A 12,125-nucleotide genomic window follows, 5' to 3' on the forward strand; every position below is an offset into this window, starting at 1 on the left:
GTCCGGCATTCCTGGGAACGGGATTAGCCACGAAGGGAAGACTCCGACAATCTCTTGTGTTGTGCGTATCCGTCTGGTGGAAGGAGCAGAACATCGGGGTCCATTTCTTCTTTGGCTTGGGCCGAGCGGCAGCTACTTCTTGCACTTGGGACCTCACACGAGGGGAGCGGATTGCTTCGGCTCTCAGTCCTCTAGGCGGCTGATGAGCGGTGTGCTGTTTCCGCTCGGCAGGAGGAGCCCGCTCGGTTGGAGTTTCTTTTTTCCTGGCCGCCTGCGCTTCTTCCACGTTGATGTATTCGTTAGCCCGGTGTAGCATGTGATCATAATCTCGGGGCGGCTTTCGGATGAGTGATCGGAAAAAATCCCCATCCACTAGGCCTTGTGTGAAGGCGTTCATCATGGTTTCCGAAGTGGCCGTTGGAATGTCCATTGCCACTTTGTTGAACCGCTGGATGTAAGCTCGGAGCGATTCACGGGCTTCTTGCTTGATGGCGAACAGGCTCACACTCGTTTTCTGGTAGCGTCGGCTGCTTGCAAAATGGTGGAGGAAGGCCGTCCGGAAGTCCTTGAAGCTTGTGATGGAGCCGTCCGGCAACCTCCGAAACCACCGTTGAGCCGATCTCGAGAGAGTGGTAAGAAAAACGCGACACTTTACTCCATCTGTGTATTGATGGAGCGTAGCTGTGTTATCAAACTTACCCAGATGATCATCTGGGTCGGTTGTCCCATTATACTCGCCGATCGTCGGAGGCACGTAGTGCTTCGGCAGAGGATCTCTCAAGATGACTTCTGAAAATTGGCGATTAATTCGCTCGGGTGATGCGTCCGATCGGGGGGCTTTCCCTTTTCTATCATCTCGTCTGGGCCTTTCATCAGAAGAAGATCCCCAGTCTCTATGAGTTGCTGCAGCTTCGGGTGTGCGAAATAAGGCTCGATGAAACGCAACGGTGGCCTGCGGTGCTTCCGTTCGGCCACCGGATGCAGACGTTGCCTGCTGCTCCGGCCGCTCGGCTGTGGCTTTCTATTTTTGCTCCACAAGCTTGACGGCTCTTATCTCGATCAGGACGTCGAGTTCCTCCGTCGAAAGCGTCACCGTGTGTTGTCGTCCAGCCTCGTCCATTGCTTCCGATCGGATGCAGGAGCGTTCCCACAGACGGCGCCAAATTGATCCTGTCCGAATCGCTGAGTCAACGGACGCTGGGCACGTGACGCTCCCCTTGTCGCTGACGTGGATCTTCGGCCGGTCGGACGACGCTCCGGCGAACCTGCAAAGAAGTCGGGCCGGGAAAGGGTTCCCGGCGACGACCCTCCGACGCTCAAGTCAGGTAAGCAAGTGGTGGAAAAAGTAGCTCCAAAGCTCGTAGAATGCGTACCTCCGGTGAAGTCTGCGGCTCTTTATATAGAGCGGTAAAAGAGCTTCTACACGCCCACCGAGGCGCGTACGTGTCCGCAGCCCATATCTCGGTATGTATTTGTCAGAAAGCTTACCTGACGCCATACTGCAACAGTCCCATCGCGCCTTCGATGGGACAACAGGACACCCGTTGTCAGACTAGGAGTATGACTTAGCTATACGACTTAACGGCTGTCAGCAGATGTTCCTGTTCCTATTTACCCACCGCCAGCCAGGATGTCCATCCGGCCAGCTAGACGAAGAGCGCCGTCCGGACGACCCTAATTCCCTGCGCCGTCCGGGCGGCGCGCCCATTACGTCCTGCCTTCTCTGAGGCCTTCCGCTCGGCCATTATTTACTGTTTCATTGAGCGTCGAAACTCCGATCCCTGTCGGGGCGCCTTTTACTATCAGATGTTTACTGACAGACCGATCGGCTTGCCCTTTGCTCATGAGTCCGGTCGGCTCACCCTTCTTCGACGGACCACCTGACCGTTTGACCTTCACGTGGCGTTGACCCCTTGTTAGGGGGTCCCGGACTTTTACCACCGGATCAATTATCATTATTATTTATTTTAATCATTATTATTATTATTATTTTATACCCAGTTAAATGTTGTTCATCGTGGCTCGTATAAAATACGCAGGGTATATATATATATTTCATGATTGTTAACATCCCTGTATTTTGTTATCTCTATGCTTTCTTCTCCGTTTCTACGCCTGTCTGTCAATATTTTTATTTTTTCTTTTTACCAAAAAAATAAAATAATCGAAGGTGCTCAGAGAGAGAGAGTTTTTTTTTTTCTTTTTAATTGCGTCTTCTTCTTCGCGTTATCGATCTAGGGTTGCATAAAGCAGGGGAGGAACAAAATTTTTGAAAGAGAAGAGTTTTGGTTTCGCTTTCTTCCTTCTCCTCCCCCCTTCGCTAACTCTCTTCCTATGCGGAAGCGCTCAGCCGTGGCAGCGCCGCCTGCGGAGGTCGCAGTCGAGCTGGCCGTCCCCGCGCGGTACCGCGGCGTCAGGAAGCGGCCTTGGGGTCGCTTCGCCGCCGAGATCCGAGACCCCTGGAAAAAGTCCAGGATTTGGCTCGGTACCTTCGATTCCGCCGAGGCTGCGGCCCGCGCCTACGACGCCGCCGCTATCGCCCTCCGTGGCCCTGACGCCAAGACCAACTTCCCCTCCCACCACCGCCTTCCCCCACCGCAGCGCCCGATGTCCAGCAGTCACAGCAGTACACTGCAATCATTCAGCGGGCCTCGGGTTCCCTCCCGCACATGCCCTTCGACTGCCAGGAGGCTGGCGGATCCGCCGCCCCGGCTCGACCTCCCTGAAGAAGTGGACTGCCGCAGCGATTGCGGATCGTCTGCCTCTGTTGTGGACGATGGTGATACCTCGTCGTTGGAGTTCTGGCGGCTGATGCCGTTTGATCTCAACCAGCTTCCGCCTCCTGAGGATTACATTCACGACACAGTTCTCCGCCTCTGACATTTTGATCCTCACTACCCTGCCGGAAAAAAGGAACCTCTTTTTCTGCTTCCTCATTCTCCAGCTTCTTAGGTTTGCCTCACAATTATATGCACTTTTGTTTTTCATCTTAATCTTATGTAATTTGAGCTGCATTAGGGTTTGAGGATTGAATCTTACCAAACCAGATATGGAGTAGCATGTTTCAGATCTGCTCCTATTCTTCTTTGTACAGTAGCAACATGTACTTGAATCCTGATATTATCCTGAAAGTATTATTTGTGGTAAATCTAGTTTTTCAGGTGAAATCTTTCACCAGTGTGTTTGTTATTCATGATCACTCATTGAGGTGCATAACTAAAGTAACCTTTGTTTAAGGAATATCATTGTTATACTAGATATATGTTGATCTAATTTCAAATATACAATAAGCCACACGATCTAGTTATATCTAGTGTTCTAAGGTTTTCACCGAAAATATTTGGCATGTCGTAAATTGGCTCTTCTACTTATGTGTTTCCTTTCAGTTCAACCACAACCATTCCTGATTTTCAGTATTGCTTTTCCTACTGAATTAATATTTGATTTTATGAAGGTCAGTAACTCCATTTTGATCTCCCTCCCTTGTTTAGATGTTTATAACAGAAGCAACTTTGTCAAGGACAAACCGTGGCATGTGTTAATTATAGTTTTGTTAAAACAGATTCATCACGGTCTAATTGCTTATGTTATAACAGTGAAACCATTCTCCAATCAAGCACTAATTGTTTACGGTGATCTTGAATTTTGTATCTGAACACGAAGAAAGGAAGATTGAGAAGCCAAAGAAAGAACATGGAAGAGTGATTACTGGATTTGATTCGCATATATGCTTCTTCTGCTGTGGGCGAGCTTGGATTTATACTATCAGATAATTAACTACTGGCCATCTAATGTTCATGGTGTTACTGTCAAGAGCCCACCAAATAAAATGATGGTCGAAACTAATTTGGCAAAAACTCTCAGAAAACTTACGTACGTTCATTCTCCAACATATGCACCACCACTGAAAGGCAATACCCTCACTAGCTTCCTTTGAAGCATCCGACCAGCAGCCTATGCTTCTTTGCCACCATATCTGTCACATTTGGCCAATCCATCCCATTCCTTGTCATTTCTGAGACTGGATGCCAGAATTTGATCGAGCCGGCAGCTGCAAAGAGATTACTGAATGTCTTTTGTGCACGTAATCTTCAATGGACAGTATTGATGATCGTCACTAGCTCCGAAGGATTTTGAGAGAGTGAATGCCTCAACCTCCTTCAAGGTTTTGATCGCAGGTTCCTACAAGTACGGACGAATAATATCATCTAAATGGAAACACCACGAGATGTGAGCCGTATCTAAAAGCACGACAACATCTAAAGTGTTCTCACAGTTCACAAATGTAGTTTCAAGTTTGTAGTGAAGTTGTAGCACTGCCCTCGAAACGAATGGCTGAAGATAAAAAGGCAGTGCAATTTGACAATACTTTGGTGCATCTTTCTTTAACCAGCTTCATTGCTCATGGTTATTAGATAGATAACACTATATTTGAGTCATATCATCATCAACAAAGAGCAAATAAGATATTCATTCCATCGACCATTGACTTTTTCTATCTACATTTAACTTACTGCACATTAATGGAAAAATTATATATATTATGTTAATCCTTTTCCAAAAAAAATTTGTTTTTTTATTATTTTAGAAAAAACTTATTAATACAACAACTGAACTAGAAGCAATAATATTTTTTTGGCTTCTGATTATACATAAAATGCACTGAATTTACCGGATAGGGAACTAGGGAAGGCCGTCTACCCTTATTAAAAAAAAAATAATAGTTTTTAAAAAAAAAAAAAAACAAACTGAGCTGCAGAATTGAGCTAGCTGACGTCACAAGGAGGGGCCCACCGCGCATCTGACGTGGTCGCGCCACTGCAGGAAGACGACGGCCGCGCCGTAGTGCGCTGCGGCGCCGGCTATCACGAACAAGTGGAATATCTGGTGGCTGTGTCCGGCGATGTCGAACCGCCCCGGTTTCCATCGCTCCGGCACTCTCGTCACGTAGAAGATGGTCCCAGTCAAGTAGGAGGCCGCCATGGCTGCCTCATAAGCCAGAGTCACATTCCGCCGCGGCTCGCCCCAGTTCACGACGATCGCGTGCACCGCCGGCACGAAGCCAAAGAAGCCCATCCCCGAGAACAGCAGCGCGCGGTAGGCCCGGAACTCGCCTGTGGATAGCTGCGGAGAGAGGAGTGTGAAGACCGTGACGAAACCCATGGCGGATATGGCGACGAGGTAGGTGACCTGCCAGTGAGGGTCGCACTGGAACACGTAGTAGATAGGCGGGAAGAAGGAGGCGACAATCATTACAGCGATGCCGACGTAGTCCATGCGGAGGAGGAAGAGGTTGAGGCGGTGGGAGTGGCAGCAGAGAAGGTGGCACGCGCTGCTCGACAGCAGGCAGAACATCGAGCCGCCGAGGAACACGAAGAAGGGCCATCGGGCAGCCTCTGCAGCTTCCGGCCATTCGCTTGATGTAGTCGAATCCGGCAACTTAATCAACGACGCGGCTTCCTGCTCACAACATGTACGATTTTATGCCTCGACGAAATCAAATCTCGTTTCATCAATCAAAATTTGTTTTGTTTGTTTGTTTATTTTTTGGTATCATCTTATATATCCTAAGAAATTATTTAATGGCATTGGAGCAAGTGATTCTGAGGTGGATATGAATGGTTCGGCTTCTGTTTAGGCAGCTATTGATGGATCAGCCATCAATGGACAATTTGTGGTTCACAACACAACAATCAGTGAGCATTCTTACTGCAGTAACTAAAGGAACCATTTTAATTTGCTCTGTGTTCTGTTTTGTGTCCAAGAGTCCTTTAATAAGCCGAGATTTTTTTTTCAAAAACTCACCTCAAAGAAATTTCCCAGATTGCTGGAGACATTCTCTACTGTACTTGCATGAATTGACCTGCAGGCAGCCAACTAACTTCTGATTAAAGCTTTGAAAGACATGTATAATGACACAAAGAGTACATCTAAATTGATTAGAAACAAACCAAGTTAGATGTCCGAGGAAATCAGCCACCTCTGGCACATGACGACTGAGATGCATAAAAGTTAATCCCAAGAACGCTATGAATCCCAGCAAATGCCTGTAGTGTCACAGCTAGCATACTTAAGCACTTGATGGGGGTGAATTAACCAACTGAACTGGAACGAGGGCTTACGTACGTCCAGACATTGAGGGTTTCATTGTGCCAAGAGAAGAGGCTGAGGAGTGCATGTTTCATAGGCCACTCAGCCCTGTAGTGATCCCTTATGTACTCATTCTCCTTCATGTACTCCGGCAGCTCGTCGTAGCTCATCAATTTGTATTCCTTCTTCTCACCTTTGATCTTCTTGCTCTTGCTGATTTCTGGCTCTTCCTCCATGATCACAAGCTGGTTCTTGGACTCCATTGCTGAAACTGGAACTGACTAGTTGCCGTGTCTGTCTTCTTATCGATCTAGCTTCTTGGCGAGAAGATTAAAGGAGCTGCATTAATAAGCTTCAGAGAAAGAGTTGGAATTTGTGGTTGTTGGCATTAGGTCCCTTGATCATTTATGTACTGCAGATGAGCTGCTAACCATCATCCTCCCTAACTCTCATCTATAATTTGCTTGGCCTGTTTGCAGTTGATTAGGTCTTGGATTTGACCAATTAAGATTAGAACCTGAGCCGTAACTAATAGTACTCTAACTTGTTTTTTCTAAAGAATGCAGTTGGACTAAGTTAGAACTAGATCATAATTTGTTGTTTTCAGTTACAATAATATTCTGCTGCTCATCAAGTTAATTGACATCGACATAGTTTTTTTTCAACATTAATTCTGCATGGTTTGTTGCAAGTTTAACGCTGTTCTTAATTCAACATATTTTTTTTTCTTTGTGACAATAAATGAAAATACTAATGATTCAGGATAAAGTTGGTGGTTCAAATTAGGAAAAATTAGCAGTAAGCAAGATATTAACGAGGAAGGTAATCCAATCAGTCTTAAGTTTTGAATATGCTTCTTTTGTCCTAGTGATATAATTAAAGCAGTTCGGAGCACGCAAAAAAGGGAAACGTAATTAAGCAGAGATATGGATAGCCAACTCTCAACTCCTTGCATTCATTAACATACGAAATTATAAAATTGCATGGTTGGATTAATAGTCGCACCGGCCGAATGACCTTGCTGCAAAGAAATGTAAATGAAAAATGTCTTTGTTCGTTGAGTCTTTGACGAGTATTTTTTTTTTCTTTTGTCAATAAGCAAGGGATTAAATTATTATACACGTTGGCCAACCAAGTGTTTGACTTAATGACCTATCTTTTGTTTTTTAAGCATGCATGTTTTGGTTTGAAGAAAAGAAGGTTAAAACCGAAAAAAAAAAAAACTACTTTTATTTTGATGAAAAAGCCGTTTGATTCATATAAATAATTATTTTATTTTTAGTATTTCTATAAATAAATATTTTATATTTATTTCCAAAATGAAAAAATAAAAGAGAATTCTTTTCTGTTATTCTCCAACTCTCCAAGAAATATATATTAAGGAGTAATACCAATTAAATGGGTGCCAAGCAAATGGTTTGGGTTAATTAATATCCAATCGAACGTACAGAGCAAGCAAACATTCAAGAGAAGACATCTTATGTTAAACATTATGCAGACTTCAATTATCATATTCTTTCAAATCGTAGCAGCAAATTCTTAATGGTGTCAAAAATCTATCAGCTCAGTGCTGGAGCAAGTTAGAGTCGGCAATCCTGTAAGGGTTCATTGAGGTCTGGAAGTAGAATGAAATCTTTACTCCGGGGATTATAAGAAGACGGAGGGCTGACAGGTCGGCGCTCTACTGCAGTTTGTTGGATAGTGTCAGGTTGCTTAGCTAACTTGAAGAGTAACTGCAAGAAGGTGATCATTGTTAAAAATAGAAGAAGGTGATCATTGTTAAATCTAGCAGAATAGGAAGCAAGAATGAACAAGGCTGTAGGGTCGGAAAAGGCAACTACAATTCATGTCTTCGCTTTAAGATCCATTAAGGTTGTGTTTATTCCCATGGAGGCAGAGGAGTAAAAATTTTGAAGTTCTCTCCCCGGTTTGCATTGCAGAATTCCAAGAAAGGAGTAGATTCATCTCTCTACAAAGCAAATTTGTTTCAAATCTGCATCTGCCCAATTTAGGGTAGCTATGTTTACTCCTGTGGAAGGAAGAGGAGAGAGCATAAATTTTAAAGCTCTCTTCCCTATTTACCTGAACAAATTCTGGTAAAGAAGTGGATTCGTCGTGATTTTGCTCCAACTACGTCCATGCAAACGCCGAGTTAACCCAATGTCTACTCTATGGAATCATGGAGAAAAAACACTTTTACCCTCTCTGACCAAGGTTAAGGTCAGTAGTGAATGATGTCATGGTCAATGGCAATGGCACACAATGTCAAGGTAGATTGAGTCCAACATAAAGGATCAAAGTCAGTGAGGAAAAGCGGTGAATAGAGGAAGTCACTGTCAAGCCGTCAGATGAGGTCGAGTAGTAGGCAAGGTCAAACTCGATTAGAAAAGTCAGTCGTAGGACTAGAAATGCAAAATATAGGAAGTGATCAGCTAGAACTAGAATGGTCGTGTGATATCTATGCGCACAAGGGTGAAGCACGTGTCATTTTTCTTTTTACATTCTTTTTCCCACTGCTTCTATCCTTTTATCCTGGTTAGAAAAAAAATGATCAGAGGTTTCCTTGTTCTCCCTGTTCTCTCCCTTCAGAGCCAGTCTATAGTGTAACTGTGTGAGTAAAGAGCTGAGAACTCTGGCTGGGTAAATTATCAAATGGTTAGAGACAGCTAGCCAACGTGTCATTAGATTAAGCCATTACAATATGGTACGACTCCCAAGACATACTTTAATTAGACTAACACATCTTATTTCTATAAATTGTCCAAATTTTCTCCCAACGCTGGTAAAAAATTGAAAATTTATTGATTTCTCATCCAGTGGGATAGATGCGGTTTTAGTCATATAGTTGTGCTAGTTTAAATTCATAGTTTACAATAGACTTACCTAGGGCATGTAGCTAATAAAATTCTGGGGCACATATTTCAACCTCACGCGCGTACATTTCTAGGGCTTCATTAATATGTTTTTGTGTTTTCTAGTGGTCCATATGGATGCCGTGGTGGACCTGAACTGGTCCATCAAAGAATTTCCCAGAAACCTGCAGACCAACTAATCCATACTTAACCGCGCGCAGCAACCCCACACTAGTCAAGGACGCAAATCAAATGAGCACCGTAAACCGTGCGCAACTCCAGATGTTTTTGAATGACTGGAGGAGTTCGAAGGGTAGATAGTCCGGATCTCCTTCCCATCCACTATGAATTGGTTGCCATTTTTCTCGTTTAGAAAAGGAATCCAAATAATTTGATAAAGAGATTTTTATCTTTTTTGAAAGTTTAACTAAAATCTCTTCTCTAAAACTTAACTTTGGCTACCCAATTGCGCTCAAATAAGTTTTCTCCTTGAAGATTTTCATTTGGATATACGGTGCTTCCTGATAAGAAACTGCCCTTAAACTTAAGTTACATTTAATCTCCATTTTTTCTTTATCTCCACAATAAACGTCTAAACAAGAAAGAGACTCCTTCGTTGCCACTCTTATCACTTCCCTTCTAGACACCGAAATAGAAAAAAGTATGAACTTGGTAGTAACCAAGTCAAAGTGGAACCAAACTAAGTGACTCTCAATCGGTCAGCCTAAGTTGACAGCAAGAACTAAAGGCAATCTATCTCGTCTTTGGCGAATTAGAGATACAATTAAGCTCGAAAGCTATAGAATTAGAAGAAAACACTAAATTAAGACGGAAAACTGAAACAGGAATCCAGAAGCCAGACAAACAAAACATACGAAACCAAAAAAAGGGAAAGGCATGAGCTTTTAGTGGTAACCTGTAGCTTGTCATTATCCGCCCTCAGTTGCTCTAAAGTTCTCCGCCAGTTTTCCATCTCCTGCATCATTTTTATATAACAAATAACCTGTGAATTCGAAGGAAGAAGCAAATCATCCGTAAAGTTGTTTGAAACAGAGAAAAAAGAAGCGACCTTGAGTAGATTCGCCTTCTCTTCGAGCAGAGATACCTGCACAGCCTGCAGTTCCACTTTCGTCTGCCCATCCAACCAAACGACAAATTAACAAGAAGACAAAGCCATGCCGACAGGACAAGCAACAACTTAATTTAGGCCTTGCGCAGTTGCGCTTGCGTACCAACTTTTTTGAGGAAGGCCGTCGGACGTGGCACGAGGCTGGGTTCGTCGAAGACTCCGGTGCACACAAGCTCGTGGCCGCCACCACCTGCAGCAAAAGCCCGACGGCGTCAAAAGCGAGACAGCAAAAGCGTTCATCGACTGGCGGATGGGAAATGCCAACCGAAAGAAACATACGCACTGGAAAACAGAAATTATTTTTTCTTCCCCAATCACAATTGAGGTAAGCGAGGGAATAAGCGACGGGTAGGATACAATTATTTTTATGCTTTCTCAATTCATCACTGAAAAGGTCTTCCAAACAACGTGTTCTTTTGATTTTAAGCCTGTTTTGGACACGCCCCTCTGCTATCCCAACGACCTAAGCAAGCAAGCTCGAGCGGAAGCGGCCCCCAATTCGATTATGCATTTACAGAAATGCCCCTCGATAGCAGAAAAAAAAGACGAACAGGTACTCACACCATAACACCATTCGATGTCGACGCTATTTTTCCCGAAAACCTTAATCAACCATAAATTTATCGGGCATAAAATAAAACCCTAGAACTATAGAATATATAAGATCTTGACCCAAAAAAAAACAATAGAAGATATCGAATGTTTAATTTTGGATACAGGATCAAACGAGGGGGAAGATGAGACGGCCTCAGGGATAATTCGGTGCTAGGGTATTTTCGTCCATGAAAAAGCAAAAAGTGAAGGGAAGCGGAAGAAGAGGGAGGGAGTGTTATCACCTTGACGCCAGTGGACCTTGCAGCCCTCGACCTTTCGTCGCCGCCGCTAGCGGAGGCACTGCTGTACCCCTCGAGCGGCGACTGTGGACTCGCCCGCCTCTTTCCCTTCTTCTTTTCCAACTGCTCTTCCTCCCCGTCCGCCGCCACCTCCGCAGTCTCCTCTTCTCCTCTCAAAGTTGAGAAGATCCGCGGGATCTTCATCATCTGTGACCTTTTGATCTTCCTTCCCCACTCCATAGGCCGCGTGGGCGCAGAGGTGGACGGCATCGCATCGCCCGCCGCATCCGGGTCAACCCGGCTCCGCTGACGAAAGTGGAGGATGACTGCGGCCGCGAGATGGGGATTGCGAAGGGCGTCCTTCGCCCAGTCGGCGTCATCGCAGGCATCGGTGGCGGCCATAGCAGACGGAAGGAGAGACAAGGAGCGACGTGTTGATGGACGGGGGAAGTGGGAGAGAGATGAGAGAATGTGCAGTGCGTTAATTACAATTATAAATTTAAGGAGTAAAAGGGATAGAGAGAAAGTGAAGGGCATGTTGGTGGTTAACAAAACGGGAAGCTCATTGATGTCTTGGATGGGTAGGGATGTCAATTCGAATGATTAAATCAATAATTCGGATAATATGATTTATAAAAAAAAATTGAATTCGGATAAGCCGTATAATCCGTCAAACTCGTCGAATCTGGAGAAAAAACTCTCTTTTATTAATTTTTTTTATAATTTTTTATTTTCACCCTATTTCATTAGACTACATTCTATTATTTATATTTATTTATATTGATAAAACATCCTAAGTTTTTTAAATAAAATTTAACTTATTCCTTAAAAAAAACTCATAAATTCAAAATTTAGATCAATCCCAATCCAAATTGATCAAAAACTAAATCAATCCAAAAAAACTCTCAATCTTAAATTTTCAATCCAAAAATATTTTCTACATATCGATTCCAGTCAAATTAACAGAATGAGTTTATTTTTAACACCTTTATGAAAGAACGTATGCTTTCTAAACTCCAATTGAATTAGGCAACCACTCTAATCGACCCAACCCGGAGCCGATCTAAGTGCTTCGGCCCGCTGGAGTTAACAAATTTGATATTATTGGGAAAATATAAATTACCCCAATATAAATTAAAGCCCTTAATTAACTATATATAGCATTTTTGTTTAAATAATATTCTTAATTCGATGCCAACTGGAAAAATTATTAGGCAGGAT

At 43.7% G+C, this 12,125-nt stretch overlaps 2 protein-coding genes across 4 annotated transcripts; one reads left to right on the top strand and one right to left on the bottom strand.

Annotated features, from left to right (window-relative positions):
* The first annotated feature begins 2,179 nt into the window (after positions 1–2,179).
* Positions 2,180–3,148, top strand: LOC122035962 (ethylene-responsive transcription factor 3-like). Its single transcript, XM_042595122.1, has one exon. The coding sequence runs from the start codon at positions 2,335–2,337 to the stop codon at positions 2,878–2,880; it is 546 nt and encodes a 181-aa protein (XP_042451056.1). The 5' UTR covers positions 2,180–2,334; the 3' UTR covers positions 2,881–3,148.
* Positions 3,149–4,623: 1,475 nt separating this feature from the next.
* LOC122035961 (heptahelical transmembrane protein ADIPOR1-like) lies at positions 4,624–10,964 on the bottom strand. Of its 3 annotated transcripts, none has more exons than XM_042595121.1 (8): positions 10,908–10,964; positions 10,179–10,261; positions 10,012–10,074; positions 9,859–9,918; positions 6,127–6,400; positions 5,952–6,047; positions 5,806–5,863; positions 4,624–5,460 (listed from the first exon to the last, which is right to left on the bottom strand). In XM_042595121.1, the coding sequence occupies exons 5-8, from the start codon at positions 6,351–6,353 to the stop codon at positions 4,777–4,779; spliced, it is 1,065 nt and encodes a 354-aa protein (XP_042451055.1). In that variant the 5' UTR covers positions 6,354–6,400; positions 9,859–9,918; positions 10,012–10,074; positions 10,179–10,261; positions 10,908–10,964; the 3' UTR covers positions 4,624–4,776. The 3 variants fall into 3 exon arrangements, with proteins under 3 accessions (XP_042451055.1, XP_042451053.1, XP_042451054.1); XM_042595119.1 differs by having other exon boundaries at positions 6,127–6,429; XM_042595120.1 differs by lacking the exons at positions 9,859–9,918; positions 10,012–10,074; positions 10,179–10,261; positions 10,908–10,964 and having other exon boundaries at positions 4,625–5,460; positions 6,127–6,531.
* Positions 10,965–12,125: the final 1,161 nt, after the last annotated feature.

This window comes from Zingiber officinale, unplaced genomic scaffold, assembly GCF_018446385.1.
Source record: "Zingiber officinale cultivar Zhangliang unplaced genomic scaffold, Zo_v1.1 ctg127, whole genome shotgun sequence".
NCBI classification, from domain to species: Eukaryota; Viridiplantae; Streptophyta; class Magnoliopsida; order Zingiberales; family Zingiberaceae; genus Zingiber; species Zingiber officinale.